Below are 17,173 nucleotides of genomic sequence, written 5' to 3'. Positions count from 1 at the left end.
TATCCTTTCAACTAAAGCATTGCTTATTAGTGTTATTACACACGTAAAAGCATATGTGGTAAGTTCTTTAAAGCACATGAGTCTAAAATTTCTCTGTATCTGTAGGTGTTCCATTTTTTTCAGACAATGTTTTATTTATCCAATTAATAAAAAGAATTCAATAAATTTGTGTCAAAAGAAATCGTATATAAGTACGATTTCAATTTTGGCCAAACACCACCGCTTTCCAGGCCAGGTGCTGGTGCATTGGTTAAGCACGTCACTGTTTTCTTCGTTCGTAAACCGCGCATGCGCGTGAACCCCGGTACACAGCCGAGCACTACGTTGGCACTCGAAAAAATACTATGCTTCTAACCTAATCTTGTGTCAAGTATCTACGCAAAGGTTGAATTTCGAAAAACTCGTAAATAAAAGACCTTTTTTCGAAGAATTTAAAACAGAAAGTATAATAAATACCGTGATTCGTAATACTAAATCGAACTGGAAACGTCAATATGACGGTAGTCGATTACGTAATTAAACAAATGATTTACGAAAGTGTTTATAATTTTTTATTACAAAAAGGAGAAGATATCAAGCCCTAACGTTTGGTAACGTCATTTTCAGAATTGAATAAATAAAATTGATCGCGCGGAACGTTGACGTAAATACCATCGTTTAATAAAGTTTACCGTTTAAAATCATGTTTAAACAATTAAACTTTATACAAGATTCGAGTTCGCAGCAAACTTAGAAGCATCAAGTACATGGTACGATGTTCTGTATATAAGTTTCGATATACGGCAGAAAGAAAGTTAACTGGGAGAATTTCAGTGTTATTTATGTAAATATATGATTTCAAACGAATCAAACGTGCGTCGTCCGCGATTAGTAATGAAAAATTCCCCTGTTGAACGCTACGTGACGTGCACATAATTCCGTCAAGGTAGTTATCATTATTGATGCAAGAGAGCGTTCTGATGCGTGTTAGTTGCTCAGCTGTTTTGAAGAATCGACGCAGCCTGGCAGTGATTGTCCGTAACGCGGCGTGGAATCGCTGCATTCACGTCCAAACGCAAACAGATGTGGAGTGACTGTCCAAATTTTTGACATATCTCGTCTAAGATTCTTCAAAAACAGCGAACACCATTTTTCTATAGAATTTCTGTGACGTTGTGAACGTGAGCGGTTTACAGACGATCGGTGTCAGAGGTTAGAGAGACCGAAAAGGAAAACAAGAAATCGCCATGAGCGAGTTAAGCCAAGAGGAAGTGAGTACCCAGTGCTCCGTTTTCAATCATTGCTCGATAACGAATCCGTTTTGTTGTTACCGTTGGTTTTGTTTCCTGGCCTTGCTTTTTCTCTGGCATGCTTATTAAAAGCGACGACGACAAGAGCGTCTACCCGATGATGACAGAGAGACAACGCGATAAAAAAAAACGTCTCGATTAACGACGGGATTAACCGTAAATTAATCGTCGTTTCACCGAGACATCATGGTTAAAATAATTATGTAACAACAACGATTTAAAACTGATTTTCTGTTATAACATTAGGGTCTTGTGTAAATGTTCTCTTTCTTTGTTACTATCTGCTACAATAACTATCTTTTTGCAACACAAACAAAAATCTTTGTTTCACAGTTTAGAATACCGATAAAATGTCTTGTATTTGGAATACCATAGATACATTTCAAAATAATTTATTCCTATTAAGAGGATAGTACACCATCATTCTTATTCTTTGTGTTCTTTGTCTCCGTTATAAATATAGTAAGCTTTCATTTGTATCTGCCAAAGTTCACCTTGCTGCTTATATTATTTATTTTGCCATACGATACTTACATTTTGTGAAATAATTTTTAAAGTACGAAATCATATTATTGTAAGATATTTTATTTAATTACAATTACATTGTTTAAATTAAAATTATGCGTAAATAAAATTAACAATTAATTCATTTTGATAGTTGTATTTTCCGACGTATTGTTCATATTGAAATAGCAAATTGTTAAAAGGTTTTCTTAAATAGCGTTTTTAAAAAATAAATGGATAACGTTACGTATTTTATTTGTAGGTAAGAAGAAGGCGAATGGTCCGTTTAGCAGGCCTGGATAGCATTAGTTCTACGACTACTTTAAATCACAATACTGGTCCAGTTTCTCCGAGTACGCCAGGCCCGTCGAGAGCATTTACAGGACAAATAGTATCTCCGTCGAAGCAGCAGGAATTTCAAATTCCTGAAATGCCGATGGAAGTAGAGGAAAATAGCGATAAACAATGTTCTTCTGGAGTGGATGTAGACTCGGGAATTGAAAATATGGAAGTTGAAGAGTCCGATAGAAAAGATTCAAAATCCAGATCACGTGTAAGCCGCCATACATAATTTTGCGAATAGAGATATATTTACAATTATCATCATCGCAATTTACGTTTTAGACCACAAGTTCTAGCACAGAGGTAACTATAGAGCAAATACATTCTGTGATCTCGCGTGTATTATGCATATCATGGAAAGAACCGACAGAGGGTACCATATTCCTACCGCAAACCGCGTCGTATACGTCTTCACAAAAGCTTGTTGACGCCGCAGAGCTTATTAATCAAGCGTTAATGGAAATTCTGTGCATGTTAACAAAAGGTGATAATCCTTTAAAACAAATTTATGTAGAGGCGTCATCGGATCGGGAGGATAGTCCTAATAGGCAAGCGTGTCTTTCATTGAGCCCATTCGCGTTATTTTGCCGTTGTAGTACTTGTTGTGAAACGTCGCATCCAAAGAGTCTCATCTATTTACTAGACTGTTATTCAAGAGTCGCCGTTGAAGAACGAAATCACCCAAAGGTATATAACCGATACTACTTTTTAATGGAAAACCACCCGTCTCGGTACACGATGTGATATTCTTCTCTTTCTAAACAGAAATCAAGTACACCGCCACTCTCCGATGTACTAGCTACGCTAAGAGCACAGTGTGTTCAATACTCCAGTCTTGTACTGCAAGGCCTGATCGGTATTAATCAGTTCTCGACGGCGCATCATTTGTCTATGCCGCCTCTTCTCTATCCAATACTCTCGCAGAGTTTACCTCGGGGCTATTTACACGAACTAGTGGCGAGAACACACACGAATCTAGCAGTATTCAATAAAATTTTTACACCGTTGTTGCAAGGTCTGTATCTTTCGATGCAACAAGTCAGTTTGGACGGAAACAAGCATCGAATGCCGATAGGAGCATTGGAAGAGTTAATAGAAATCCGTTGCGGGCCGACGAGTAATATACGGCCGATTTGCCGTTTAATTACTCATCAAATTCAATTTTTGCCCGACATCATGACGTCAGCGGCTGGTAGAGAACTTACGATAACATCTTATCTGGGTCCTTTCCTGTCGGTCTCGATTTTCAACGAAGATTCAGCCGTGGTTGAAGAATTTTTCAGCGACGACAACCCGATCGTCAATAAGGTGATGAATGTAACGTTGCAGCAAGAATTAGAGAGGACCAGAACGTCGCTTCACAAAATGTTACACGCGATACTTGCGAATAGCAATTGTCGCGATGCTATGTTAACGTACTTGGCGATGTTGCTGTGTCATAATGAAAAACGTGCCCAAATACAAACGGAAGAGTTCTCTCTTGCCGGAGACGGATTTATGTTAAATCTGTTATCGGTATTGCAAATGCTTTCTGTGAAAATCAAACTGGACACCGTCGATCCTTTGTACCCGTTTCATCCAACAAGTTTGGTGGAAATTAAAAACGAGACAAGGCTAAAACTTACGTCCCACGAAGTCACCGAATGGCTAAAACATTTGGAAAGGACGCACAAGTGGGTCGAGCCAAAGTTTCCGACTCAATGTTGGTTTCTTACCTTGCATTGTCACCATATAGCGTTGTTACCAGCGTTACAGAAATACCAGAGAAAACTAAGGAATTTGCGTGACATCCAGAAAATGCTCGACGAGTTGCAAGCTACCGAACCACAGTGGAAAGATACACCTTTCGCTGGACGCAATAAGGCATTAATAAAACGTTGTAAAGAACAATTGAAACAACTCAGTAAATCCAAATCGTGCTCGGATGCCGGATTAATTGATCCTATATTATTGAGAAGGTGCTTGCATTTTTATATTTCCGTAGCGGAGGTTCTGCTGAGTTTATTAACTCAAACCCCGCCAGGAAATCCACCTCCAGAACTTCCTTTGCTGCAAGAAGTTCCACAAAAATTTACAGCGCTACCAGAATGGTACGTCGAAGATATTGCGGAATTTTTATTATTTACACTTCAGTAAGTATTATTTTATATCGTTATGCATATCGAAATGCAATTATCATTCTATACGATCGTTATATTTAATATTATTTATAGATTTAGTCCCGGCGTAGTAACAAATAACATGGATAATTCACTCATTACATGGTTGCTTGTTGTAGTATGTACCCCACATTGTATACGAAATCCATATTTAATAGCAAAAATTATTGAAGTGCTGTTTGTGATAAATCCGAGTGTTCAGGTAATTCTCATCTACAGAATAGAAAACGGGGCATTACGATTAATTTTTAACTGATCGATGTAATATTATGTACTTCAGGGACAAACTGAATCGCTACATGACCAAGTAATGGCACATCCTATATCCAAAACGCTATTAGCATCGTACCTTATGAAGTTCTATACCGACGTTGAAACGACTGGCTCTAGTTCCGAATTTTACGATAAATTTTCTATTCGTTATCATATTAGTTTAATATTGAAGTCAATGTGGGACAGTCCAGTACACCGGGAGTCGATCATTAATGAGAGCAATAACGGCAAGCAATTTGTGAAGTTCATTAACATGTTAATGAACGACACTACCTTTTTACTCGATGAAAGTTTGGAAACGTTGAAACGTATCCATGAAATACAAGAACTGATGTCTGATCTTAGAGCGTGGGCAGCGCTATCAAACGAACAGCAACATTCGCGGATGAGACAATTAGCAGCGGACGAAAGACAAGCCAGGTCGTATCTAACTCTGGCTAAGGAGACCGTTGCTATGTTTCATTATTTGACAGTTGATATCACGGAACCATTTCTACGGCCAGAGTTGGTAGGAAGATTGTGTGCCATGTTAAACTTTAACCTACAACAGTTGTGCGGACCTAAATGCAAAAATCTAAAAGTACGAGAACCACAAAAGTATGGATGGGAACCAAGAGCTTTACTCAGTCAATTGGTCGACATATATTTACATCTTGACTGCGATAATTTTGCGGCCGCTTTGGCCAGTGATGAAGTAAGTTCGTAAATTTCGCTAATGGGGGCTAACTTGTTCTAATAAACGCCGTTATTTCAGCGCTCATTTTGCAAGGAATTATTTACGGACGCTGCGAATAGGCTAGAAAGGTCGGTAATCAAGACCACGACAGAAATTGAAAGATTTATAGTACTAGCGGAACGTGCTGCGGTCATCGCAAGAGATAATCGTGCTCGCGACGAAGACTATGGCGACGCACCAGAGGAATTTCGAGATCCACTTATGGACACTCTCATGGAGGAACCTGTTAAACTTCCGTCTGGTATAGTTATGGATAAAGCAGTTATTATTAGACATCTCCTTAATAGTGCCACAGATCCTTTCAGTAGACAACCTCTCAGTGAAGATATGCTTACACCGAGTGAGTAAAATTCTTCTGTTTTATCCTTAATAACGAACATATATATGATCGTAAATCTTTTAATATTTTCAGTGCTCGATTTAAAAGAAAGGATATCGGTGTGGAAACAACAAAAGAAAAAATCTACAAACATATAAATTGTGATTCCAATCGCGACATCCACTAAAACGGAAACATCACGATATCGCGCAACTGATGTTGTTGCCTATACGATACATTTCACAAATCCCTAGATGTATCATTTTCGTGTGGTAAATGAATATAGTGCAATGATCTCGCTATTGTGCAAATATTGCGCTCAATAAATTTACGGTTTTTATACATTAAAACGTTAAACAGACTGCAGCTAGGTAACTGCCAACCATTACTCCAAGAATAATACTTTTAAAAGAACTTGTAAATAACTGCTAGCTGATACGTCGGCACCCAGAGAAATTAAAATCTTATTCACAAACTTAGCACTTGTTCCTTTGTACGTAACTGGTGCACGTGGCTGCGGGTGAAAAGTTGAAAACATATCCCGCGTTTAATTTTCAAAAAAACAAAAAAAATAAAAAAAAAGACACAAATAAAAAAAGAAATACAAAGTTAACGACATAGAATAAAACATAATTAATGTTCAAATCCGATTTCGACTTGAAATTCGGTACTTGTGAACGAAAAGCAACATTATTTGATGCAAAATTTATGCATAAGGTTTGTATGAAATATTTCGAGTGAAAGTTGTTATTGAAGTCTCGTTTTTAGGTGTTAACATGTGATGTGTTGCACGTATGAAAGAAAATAATTTTCAGCAATGATGGTCCTTTTTAAAGATGTACATGGTAAATGTATCATGCATATTCGTTCAATAAATTTCATGAACAAAGATACATACATGTATCTATGTACATATACATATAACAATGCGTTATTCGGAACTGTTCCATCCAATCAAGTATTTTTTATTGTATCGCAATGTAATTTTTTAAATAATTCTTTCTTAAATCTGATACAATGAATTCATACCTCTTTTTCTTATTATTATAAATTAGGGTGCTTGTTCACTTAAAGATTTATTTTTTTTTTTTTTTGTATGTTTATAATTTTCAAAAGCGTATCGGAATATCATTCGTTTCATTTTGTAATTTGGAAGATAATACGTCAATATTTAAATACACAGAAATATATTACGTGTCGATGATTATTTATATCATCAATGAGATACGTCATTCATCAAACATAAGAAAATTTCTGACATTCCGAAAATTTTGAAGTTAATATTGGACGTTTAAAAGTATGTTTATATTCATTAACTTTACATAGTTTTTATATCGATTTAAAGTCTTTTTTGTATGTTGCATTTACAAAATTATATTTTTACGTTCGACTTAAATTTATTATTAAATAACGTCAAACACCATTACAATTTTTAACACGCTAGAACACATCGTATCGTAGTTGTAAATATTAAATTACAAAATACGTCACATCGTATAATATGGTATCGGTAATGAGAAATTAAAATTACCCGTTGCAATTAATTGAAGTAAACAAGCTACTATCATTCAGAACTGTAATAAATCATACACATTATTGCATTATATTATTGATCATTTTTTAAAGTATAAATTAAAAATTTCTATAATTTATAATATGACTTTCATTGTTATTCACTGACAGAAAGTATATATTACCTGTTATATTCCTATTTTATGCATTATAATCATAAAAGGTTCAATGTTTAATTATATTCCAGATGTATTAATGTTTTTATTATGTAACAATGATTTTCAATTTGCTGCATAAGAAATCAAACGAGGCGTTCAATATAGTTAACAATTAAGTATTGAAAAGGAAAAAAAACAGCCACTGCAATCCCATATTTGTAAATAATTTTAATTTTCTCATGTACTACTAATATTTGTAACAACATTTCATGTAATGTCAAAGAAATTAAGAATAATTCATCTTTTGGAAAATTCTTCTCATCATGTTTGTAAATATTAAGATCAATGTAAATTACTAAAATAAAAAAATTTACAAAACTATATAATTTTTAATGAAATAAGTTTAAGTAACTGATACTTAGAACATATAAGTAATAAAACTTCGTATTATTTGTAAATGACATAGAAAAATATATCTTTAAAACAATATTAGCTCTTTTTTGCATTATCCTTGGATAAAGTATGAAGTTTCATTTGCTTTGACATGAAACTTAATACATTAAATTCTGAGTTAGTAGTTTAATAAAATTTACTCAATATTTGCTGGTCTTCCTCTGCCTAATCCAATCACTTTTAACCTATTTTTATCCTTGATAACTTTGCCTCTTCCAATTCCCATTGAGCTAATTACTGATTCTTGATCTTCTACACACGAGTCTTCGTTTGATTCCCTTAGCATAGCTTCCGAATAGCCGCGAGGACCTCGTATTTCTTTGTTTTCAAGAATATCCTTTAGACTAAAATAATATAATAATACAATGAAAATATGAAAGTATAAAAATACAAAGAATATGAACTTCATAATTACTTTGTATGTAAATTTTTCATGTGTGTTTTTGTATTATTATCCAAAACAGATTCATTGTCTGTTAAGAATCTTGAGCAATCATTGGCATCCAAATCCCAATTTTCTGTAAAATCTACAGTACTTGATACTTCTGAATGTAATGGAAAATTTGTACAGCCACGATTTTTTGGTTCTTGAAACAAAATATTTTAATGCAATTATCATTAAATTAATTTAAATTTAATTAAATTAGTTTAAATTAATTTAAATTTAATTAAATTAGTTTAAATTAATTTTAAGTATAAAATTAAGAATGAAATATGAAATTAATGAAAACCTGAATGAAATTCAGACTCTAATACACTACGAGTAGGGCATGTAATAATGTGTTCCTCTAATTCATTTTTAAATAAACGATGAGTTGCATTATATGGACACATAACTTTGTAATGTTCTGGATATTGCTACAAGAAAAATTTTTGTAAATCTATTCTATAGATATTAATTTTGATATTACTATTGATATTTTAGCAAAATTAATCTACTTACTTTTTCACATTTCATAATATGTTTTTGGATGCGAGATCTTACAATTAAATGATTCTTATTGTAAGGGCATATTACAACTGGATCAAGTAATTTAAGATATCCATACATTTTCTTATGTTTAAATAGTGTGCTTATTAAACAAAAACTAGTTAAATATACCAAACAAAGAACAAATATAAAATATAATTATTAGTAGATTTAATCGATATATTATTCAATAGTAAACAGCCTTTCTTATATTATAACAAGCGTCGATAACAATAGAATGTTTTTATCATGATCATAAACCGTTCACGATGAACGTTCGATCTTCATTTCAAGAAAATTACAGCTATACAAACAAAAGAGAATCGAAATTATAACTTTCGATACATCGTTCTATATCGATTTATTACGTATATCGATAATTATGGTTATGTTAGCTTGTTTTTATTAAATTCTTAAATTTCAGTATTATTTTTTTAACAAAAGTGTAGATCTACAAAATCTACGAAATTCATATATTTGGATTCATCAAAATTGTACAATATTATTAGGTAAACGTTCAGTGTAAAATAAGGTTATTTTAGAATATACAACTTTCTATCCATTAGAATTCACAATGAATATCTTATTACAAACAGGAAGTAAATATTAAAATCTAAATTGGTAAAAAAATGATTTATTAAATCATTGCCGTAAAAACTTATATTTTCCTTCTTGCAATCAAATATTATAAACATACATGATTTTGCTTTCATTATAATTATGTATTCTACAAATCTGTGATTGTAACAATTAGTGTTAATTAAGTTTCTATTTGGATTTAGCATTTTTGTAAATAATTACATTATATACTTTAGGAGATTAATTTTGCTGTATCTAATTTGTATTTAAAAGTACAGCACTTCTTTTTGTACATAATAAATTAGATAAAAGCATTAAAATTAACTTTATATTTATTAGTTTTAAACAATATTCGTCAACCTAATTACATCCTGTATTAAAAAAAAAACATGTTATATAATAACAGTTTTACAGTCGTATTCAAAATTGAATCAATAGTATTCAAAATCAACATAATTGTTGCATTACAAATATTTGTTTTGTATTTTTGATAATGATGATACAGTATGTAATTAGATGATTACTGATACAGCATGAAAATTTATTGTCATAGCTTGTAAATTTATCAATTTATAAAATGTGGAAACATTAATGTTAAGTTTTGTTATGTTTTAAGATTACAGAACTTTTAGGATATGCATATAGTTTCATATAAATAATACTACTTAAAATTCTAAACAATGAGATAAATTATATATAAACATCAATATTTAAATAATCATAAATTTGAAATTCACATTTTTACATCTGTTTTAAGTACGAGAATATTATGTTTATTACACACATTATAGAAATACAAGCACAAATTCAGATTCTAAATGATGTAACCACTTTGTACATATCCAAGATTATCGCATTGCTAGAAAGTCATTTCTAAATGTTTATTACATTACAAAAAGTGGCAGTATAATACAAAAACCTGAAAATAACTCTTGTAATGTACATGATAGTGCTCGCACAAAGAAAACAATAGAAATTACTTTCTTGCAACAACAAAAAACAAATCTGAATAATCCAATAATTGTATAATGGATGATCCATAACAACCCAGAGACCAATGAAAAATTTATTTTGAGATTACGCGTTAGATCGGCTATTAACTGCCCGTATAATTGCTGGAACGTTCAAGTTCTCTTTTGAATAATGATGCAAGATATATGCATATTACAAATAGGGAAGAGGATCCACGAGTAAACAAGCAACAACGTATAAAATGCCTAGAAACATATTTAATTTAGCTGTCTGTTTAGGCACACTCTGAATCATATGAGGATTTCGGAATTGCTTTTCTATTTTAAAGGCAGTTGGCAAAGTAACCACTGGTAACAAAAACCAAACAGAATACCTTAGTGCAAGCACCACAAGTGTTACATATGGTGTAAATAATAAAAAAGCATACAAAACATGAGATACAGTGTGACCTATTAAAATAGCTAATGTTACTATTCCTGCTTTTTTGTCACTCTCCGAATCTCGTGTGTTGTTACTGTGTAGTATAGCCTCTGTGTTTAATGCAAGTGGTATAGCATAATATATTGTACCTAATTCAACGTATCCAGTTTGAGCCATGAATGCAAATAAAACAGAAATTGGACCAAATATAACTAAGATAAGAACATCACCTAACGCAATGTATTTAAATCCTATTCCCCCTGTATAAAGAAACGAAGATGACAAACCTCCGAAGTACACAAGCGCGAGTAACTCCATTTTTGCAGGAGATATAGTAGTCAATAAAACGAAACCTAAACATCCTGCAGCATATAACAATGCACCTAGCGAAACCAATTCGTCCTTTGACAAAAGTTGATCTACTAATATTCTGTCATCGCTTTTTCTGCTGTCTACTCCTTTTACATAGTCAAAGTAAGTATTTACTACATTACCAGCCCCGTGTACACAAAACACTGTATATAATGTGAGAACAAAAGATATCCAACTAAAGTTTGCCAAGCCTGTTAACCGATATGCAAGTGCAGATCCAAGAAGTGTTGGCATTAATGAAGCACTTAAAGACCAAGGTCGTACAGCTAAGAAGTACGAAGATAACTTCATCAATGGCGAATTCAATGTTGACGATGTTATAGGTGAACAACTTGTGTTGTTTGTCATTAATTTTTCTCCAATCTTTTTGGTTGAAATCCGAACACCATTGGACATCATATTTTGTTCTATGCTACGAAAAGAATATACAGATTATTATTTCACTGTACATATACAAAAGCTACGAGACTCGTTTACAATTATGATCTGTCACAATTGTTTCTCTGCATGTGTTTTCAATTTTAATATACCAAATGAATACAAAACATACTTCTATAAAGACCGACCAGTCTTATATAATAGAGAAGGAAAACTATTCACAATGTTTTTTTTTTCATTAATATATTTTAACTGATACTGTATACAAACAGTTACTTCAATTATCAAAAAATTCTGTTTCACTATCGGCATCTATGATAAACATTTTATAAAAATGACAAGGATTAATGTATCAATTTCAAAACTGTACAACACTATTTTGTGCAAAAGGTTTTTCTCTTTTAATAAAACATATTAACATCGTGATGTTAACGGTATTAATCGAATAATTGTAAAACAAATTTAACTTCCAATGTAAATACTGTGTTGTCGTATTGAACTTACCTACTATTTGTCCAAACGAGAGAAAGTTAGGTTAGAATTTCAATCATGATGAAAAATTTATAATTTCTTAAATGAAATAATTTTCACATAATTAACATTTGAACTTCACGTTCGAGGAAAAATTCGATTCTTCTTCTTGTATACGTTTAACGTAACGGTGACGTGTTTTCATTAATTTGCACGTGGCGCTCTCTGAAACATTTCCTTTTTTCTCTATAATCAATAACGCTGTCAATAATCATCACTTTCCTGTAAGAAATTTAGAAAGTTTTCATTTCTTCCTAAACATTCATACTTCACAGTTTGTGAGCGATTACATGTTACGTATAATCATTTATTGTACTTTTCTTAATTTTTTCAGCTCTTTCAGCTTGTCGTGTAAGCGATTTCCAGTTATTCCTAAATTTGCAAACAATTAAGCAGTAGCTATTATATGTTGAAATATTTATATTTCATCCAAATTATTAAAGTTATAGTAATTTATTCCTTCTCATACTTTTATGATAATCGTTTAGTATCTTCTATAGTCCTGTCCACGACAATATATTTCAAACGATTCAAATTGATTTAATCATTTCACGTATTTTAAAATAAACGTAAGCGAAACAATTACTCCGGCAAATCGAAAAACAAAATTTAATTCTTATTGAAAGCAATGCGAAGATCTTCTATCCAATTCAACCAGAAATGCCAGATTGAGCACCACGTCATTACTCACACATGCCAGATCACGCGTACGTGATCTCGTAGAGTTTCGGAAAGTTGACAAAGGCAAACTGATACATGCTTTCTTCCTCGATTCTCCGAAACTACCCGAAGTAATTTCGACCACCTTATGGGAGTCAAGAGAGCCGCCCAAGTTGCGTGGAATAGTTCGTTATTTTCAACGGTAGATGTCGCTTATTTTTAGACCTCAAACCCTCTGGTGTTAAAACGCCCAAGTTTGTCATGGAATAGTTCGTTACCTACAACGCTAGATGGCACTTATTTATCGACCTCAGGCCCTCTGGTGCTAAAAAGCCCAAGCTTGTCGAGAAATCCATCTAACGTGGACGATACGAACTATTCCACGACAAACTTGGGCGTTTTAGCACCAGAGGGTTTGAGGTCGAAAATAAGCGCCATCTATCGTTGAAAATGACGAACTATTTCACGACAAACTTGGGCGTTTTACTGTAAATCAGCATGCCAGAAAGGCACCGAAGGTGCTTTCTCACACTATGTCAGATCACGCGTACGTGAGCTCGTGGAGTTTCGGAAACCCGACAAAGGCAAAATGACGCATGCCCTCTTTCTCGATTCTCTGAAGTTGCCCAAAGTAAGTTCGGACCGTCTCATGGGAGTCGAGAGAGAAAGGCTCACACTTCCCTTCTCGCTCTTGAACAATTAATATCCGATCTCCCGTCAACAGGTCTCCACTGGCCTCTGCTGACCGTTGCTGACCACTCCTGGAATTTCTAACAACGTATAACGACTACGACTGGCTACTGTTAGTCTCTCCCAGCCTCTGCTGACCGCTGCTGACCACTCCTGGAATTTCTGACAACGTATAACGATTACTACTGACGTCTGCCAGCCTCCGCTGGCCTCTGCTGACCGCTACTGACCACTCCTGTTACTTCTGACAACGTATAACGATTACGACTGGCTACTGTTAGTCTCTCCCAGCCTCTACTGACCGCTGCTGACCACTTCTGGAATTTCTGACAACGTATAACGATTACTACTGACGTCTGTCAGTCTCCGCTGGCCTCTGCTGACCGCTGCTGACCACTCCTGTTACTTCTGACAACGTATAACGATTACAACTTGCTACTGCCTGCCCCTGCTGGACTCTGCTTGCCACTGCTTGCCACTGCTAGCCTCTGCTGACCACAGCTGACCACCCCTGATGCTTCCGACAACGTATAACGATTACTACTTGTTACTGCTTGCCCCTGCTGGACTCTACTTGCCTCTACATGCCTCCGTTGGCCTCCGTTGGCCTCCGTTGGCCTCCGTTGGCTTCTGCTGACCGCTGCTGACCACTGCTGACCACCGCTTATATTTCTGGCAACGTACAACGATTACTACTGGCTACTGGCAGCCTCTGCTGACCTCTCCCAGCATCTCCCGACCTAAGCTGGCCTCTGCCAACATCTCCCGACGTTAGCTGACCATCGCTGACCACTGCTGACCGTTGCTGACAACTCGTGACATGATGTAATATAATATAATATGTTTATATGTATTAAAGTTTTGTATAATGTAAATCTATGACAATAAATGATATAATTTCAAAGAATTCTATGTATTCTCATCATTTTTTACCCCTCTTTCCCTCTCCAAATTTCGAATTCCTGGAAATGGCGTCATTTCTAAGAATTCCTGAAAATTCTCGGTTCCCTGAAACTTACCGGTGTCCCTGAAACATCTCGGAATCCCTGAAATTTCCAAGAAGTTTCAGGCAGCGGCTAAAATTCCGGCCTGAATTTTTCGGCAAAAATTTTAAAAAGCCGTTACGTAATATTACATAATATTACGTAACATTACGTAATAACTCTCTAAAATTTTTCGCGGCCGGAATTTTTCGGCCAAAATTACGTAATATTACGTAACATTATGTAATATTACGTAATATTACGTAACAGCTTTTTAAAATTTTTGCCGAAAAATTCATTTTTCGTTGCCTGAAGCTTCTTGGAAATTTCAGGGATTCCGAGAAGTTTCAGGGACGCCGGCAAGTTCCAGGGATTCCGAGAATTTTCAGGAATTCTTAGAAATGACGTCATTTCCAGGAATTCGCAAAAATTCCTGGCGGCGGGAAATTTGAAATCTTTCCGGGGAATTTAGAAAATTTAAAAAGATTCTGAGTATCTTATAACTAAGGGAATGATTTCGATAAGAAAAAAAGGGTAAAAATGATGGAAACACATAGAATTCTTTGAAATTATATCATTTATTGCCACAGATTTACATTATACAACACTTTAATACATATAAACATATTATATTATATTACATCGTGTCACAATTTGTCAGCAACGGTCAGCAGTGGTCAGCGATGGTCAGCGATGGTCAGCTGACGTCGGGAGATGTTGGCAGAGGTCAACAGAGGGTGGCAGTAGCCAGTAGTAATCGTTGTACCTTGCCAGAAATATAAACGGTGGTCAGCAGTGGTCAGCAGCGGTCATCAGAGGCCAGCTTAGGTCAGGGGACGCTTGCAGAGGATAACAGCGGAAGGCAGGAGTCGTAGTAATCGTTGTACGTTGCCAAAAATATAAGCGGTGGTCAGCAGAGGCCAGCAGTGGCAAGCAGAGATCACCAGGGGCGAATAGTATCAAGTAGTAAACGTTATATGTTGTCCGAAGCATCAGAGGTGGTCAGCAGCGGTCAGCAGAGACGAGCAGAGGCATGCAGTGGCAAGCAGAGATCAGCAGGGGCGAACAGTAGCATGTAGTAATTGTTATACGATGTCAGAAGCATCAGGGATGGTCAGCAGTGTTCAGCAGAGGCCAGCAAAGTCATGCACAGGCAAGCAGGAGCCTGCAAAGGCAAGCAGAGACTTGTAGGGGCATGCAGTAGTAAGTATTAATCGTTATACATTATCAGAAATACCGGCAGTGGTCAGTAGCGTTCGGCAGAGGCCAGGAAAGTTCAGCAGAGACAAGCACATGCTGACAGAGATCAGCAAAGACCAACAGAGGTTAGCAGAAGTCAGTAGTAATCGTTATAGGTTGTCAGAAATATAAGCGATGGTCAGCAGAGTCCAGCAGAGGCAAGCAGTAATCAGGAGCAGTCAGTAACAGTCGCTGTATGGTGTCAAAAGTTGTCGGGAGTTTTGTACTTTTGTCAGCACTGGTCATCAGAGGTCATCAGAGGCAAATAGAAACCAGGAGTAATTTGTAGAGTTCAGTAATGAACTCTAGGAAAGGCAAGTAAAAATACCTGGGCAGTCGAGATTCCGAATCGTATGCTGTTGACGTGAGGTCGGATTTCAGTTGTTAAGAGCGAGAAAGCAAATGTAAGCCTTTTTCTCTCGATTCCCACGAGGCGGTCCGAAATTACTTCGGGCAACTTCGGAATAATCGAGAAAGAGGGCATGTGTCAGTTTGCCTTTGTCGACTTTCCGAAACTCTACGAGCTCACGTACGCGTGATGTGGTATGTGTGAGTAGGGCACCAGGTGCTGAATCTAGCATCTCTGCTGTAAATGGTTGTGTAAATCATGTACCACTGATGGGTCACACTTTCTTTAACTTATAGCACAGACGAGGTACACGAGTAGACCTTTCACCCAATGTATTTTTTCGGCCAATTTTTTTGGGGCTCTAGAGCCCCATTACCATTCTCGTGTCATTCGCAACGTTACCAATAGATTTAGAAATGAATTTCAATCCCTGCAGAGTCAACTCACATGTATTTATGCACACACTACAGCTGTCAGCCCATCAATACTAATTCAGTGAATAGTTTCTCAACTTACGAGGACGCTAAAATCACAGACGAGGTATACGCGTAGACTTTTCACCTTATGGACTTTCGTGGTCCAATCTGACTGCCATACCGGCCTTGAAAATCCGGCGGTGATTTTAGCGTCCTCTTCTCATGGATGGCGGTCAGTGAAAAAACTATTCACTGAATTAGTATTGATAGGCAAATAGCTGTAGTGTTTGCGTAAATACGTCTGAATTGACTATGGGAGGAATTAAAATTCATTTCTGAATCAGTAACATTGCGAATGACACGACAATGATAATGGAGTTTCGAGATACCATAAAAATGGGCCGAAAAAATACATTGGGTGAAAGATCTACTCGTATACCTCGTCTCTAACAATACTTTAGAATCTTTGATGAATCAATGAAAATCAAAACTAACCTAACAAAGAAGTTCTATATCTACGATGACCTATGCAAAGCAGATCGCAGCCAATTTGCTAATATTATTTAGTTTTTAATTAATAATTGCATTACCCAGCTAAGAGTGATACGATTATTAATTAAACGCTAAATAATATTACCCAGGTCTCACCACGAGGAGGTTGCTGCGAATGGAGACCCGCACTAACCGATTCCCAACCACCCTCCATTAATTAAGATCTTCTGTGACCAGCGATCTTCGAATCGAATCGACACTGCCCTTACGCAACATTACAGCTGTTTGCATGTCAATGTTAATTCAGTGAATAGTTTCTCAACTGACCGCCATCCATGAGAAGAGGACGCTAAAATCACCTCCGAATTTTCAGGTCG

At 35.5% G+C, this 17,173-nt stretch overlaps 3 protein-coding genes across 4 annotated transcripts in view; 1 reads left to right on the top strand and 2 right to left on the bottom strand.

The window, feature by feature from the left end:
• The window catches only part of LOC143348377 (uncharacterized), a 130,855-nt gene extending 121,849 nt beyond the window's left edge, over nucleotides 1-9,006 (bottom strand). Inside the window, exons 1-4 of the mRNA XM_076778518.1 lie at nucleotides 8,689-9,006; nucleotides 8,477-8,603; nucleotides 8,161-8,332; nucleotides 6,991-8,089 (exon numbers count right to left, since the gene is read on the bottom strand). Of these exons, the coding sequence (XP_076634633.1) occupies nucleotides 7,882-8,089; nucleotides 8,161-8,332; nucleotides 8,477-8,603; nucleotides 8,689-8,796 (615 nt within the window). The 5' untranslated portion in view covers nucleotides 8,797-9,006 and the 3' untranslated portion in view covers nucleotides 6,991-7,881. The remainder of the gene's footprint in view (nucleotides 1-6,990; nucleotides 8,090-8,160; nucleotides 8,333-8,476; nucleotides 8,604-8,688) is intronic.
• Ube4b (Ubiquitination factor E4B) lies at nucleotides 281-6,998 on the top strand. Its single transcript, XM_076778509.1, has 8 exons — nucleotides 281-1,250; nucleotides 2,056-2,346; nucleotides 2,418-2,822; nucleotides 2,901-4,267; nucleotides 4,349-4,496; nucleotides 4,575-5,261; nucleotides 5,322-5,643; nucleotides 5,716-6,998. Exons 1-8 carry the CDS (start codon nucleotides 1,227-1,229, stop codon nucleotides 5,778-5,780), a joined length of 3,309 nt encoding a protein of 1,102 aa, XP_076634624.1. The 5' UTR covers nucleotides 281-1,226; the 3' UTR covers nucleotides 5,781-6,998.
• A 327-nt stretch (nucleotides 9,007-9,333) lies between the features above and the next one.
• Nucleotides 9,334-12,723, bottom strand: Heix (UbiA prenyltransferase domain-containing heix). 2 transcript variants are annotated; one of them, XM_076778790.1, is made up of 3 exons: nucleotides 12,284-12,723; nucleotides 11,941-12,189; nucleotides 9,334-11,470 (listed from the first exon to the last, which is right to left on the bottom strand). In XM_076778790.1, the coding sequence occupies exon 3, from the start codon at nucleotides 11,455-11,457 to the stop codon at nucleotides 10,459-10,461; it is 999 nt and encodes a 332-aa protein (XP_076634905.1). In that variant the 5' UTR covers nucleotides 11,458-11,470; nucleotides 11,941-12,189; nucleotides 12,284-12,723; the 3' UTR covers nucleotides 9,334-10,458. The 2 variants fall into 2 exon arrangements, with proteins under 2 accessions (XP_076634905.1, XP_076634906.1); XM_076778791.1 differs by having other exon boundaries at nucleotides 11,941-12,339; nucleotides 12,437-12,723.
• Nucleotides 12,724-17,173: the final 4,450 nt, after the last annotated feature.

Source organism: Colletes latitarsis, chromosome 11 (assembly GCF_051014445.1).
Source record: "Colletes latitarsis isolate SP2378_abdomen chromosome 11, iyColLati1, whole genome shotgun sequence".
NCBI classification, from domain to species: Eukaryota; Metazoa; Arthropoda; class Insecta; order Hymenoptera; family Colletidae; genus Colletes; species Colletes latitarsis.
The sequence above is the reverse complement of the archived record's forward strand: the minus strand, read 5'-3'. Positions and strand labels throughout refer to the sequence as shown.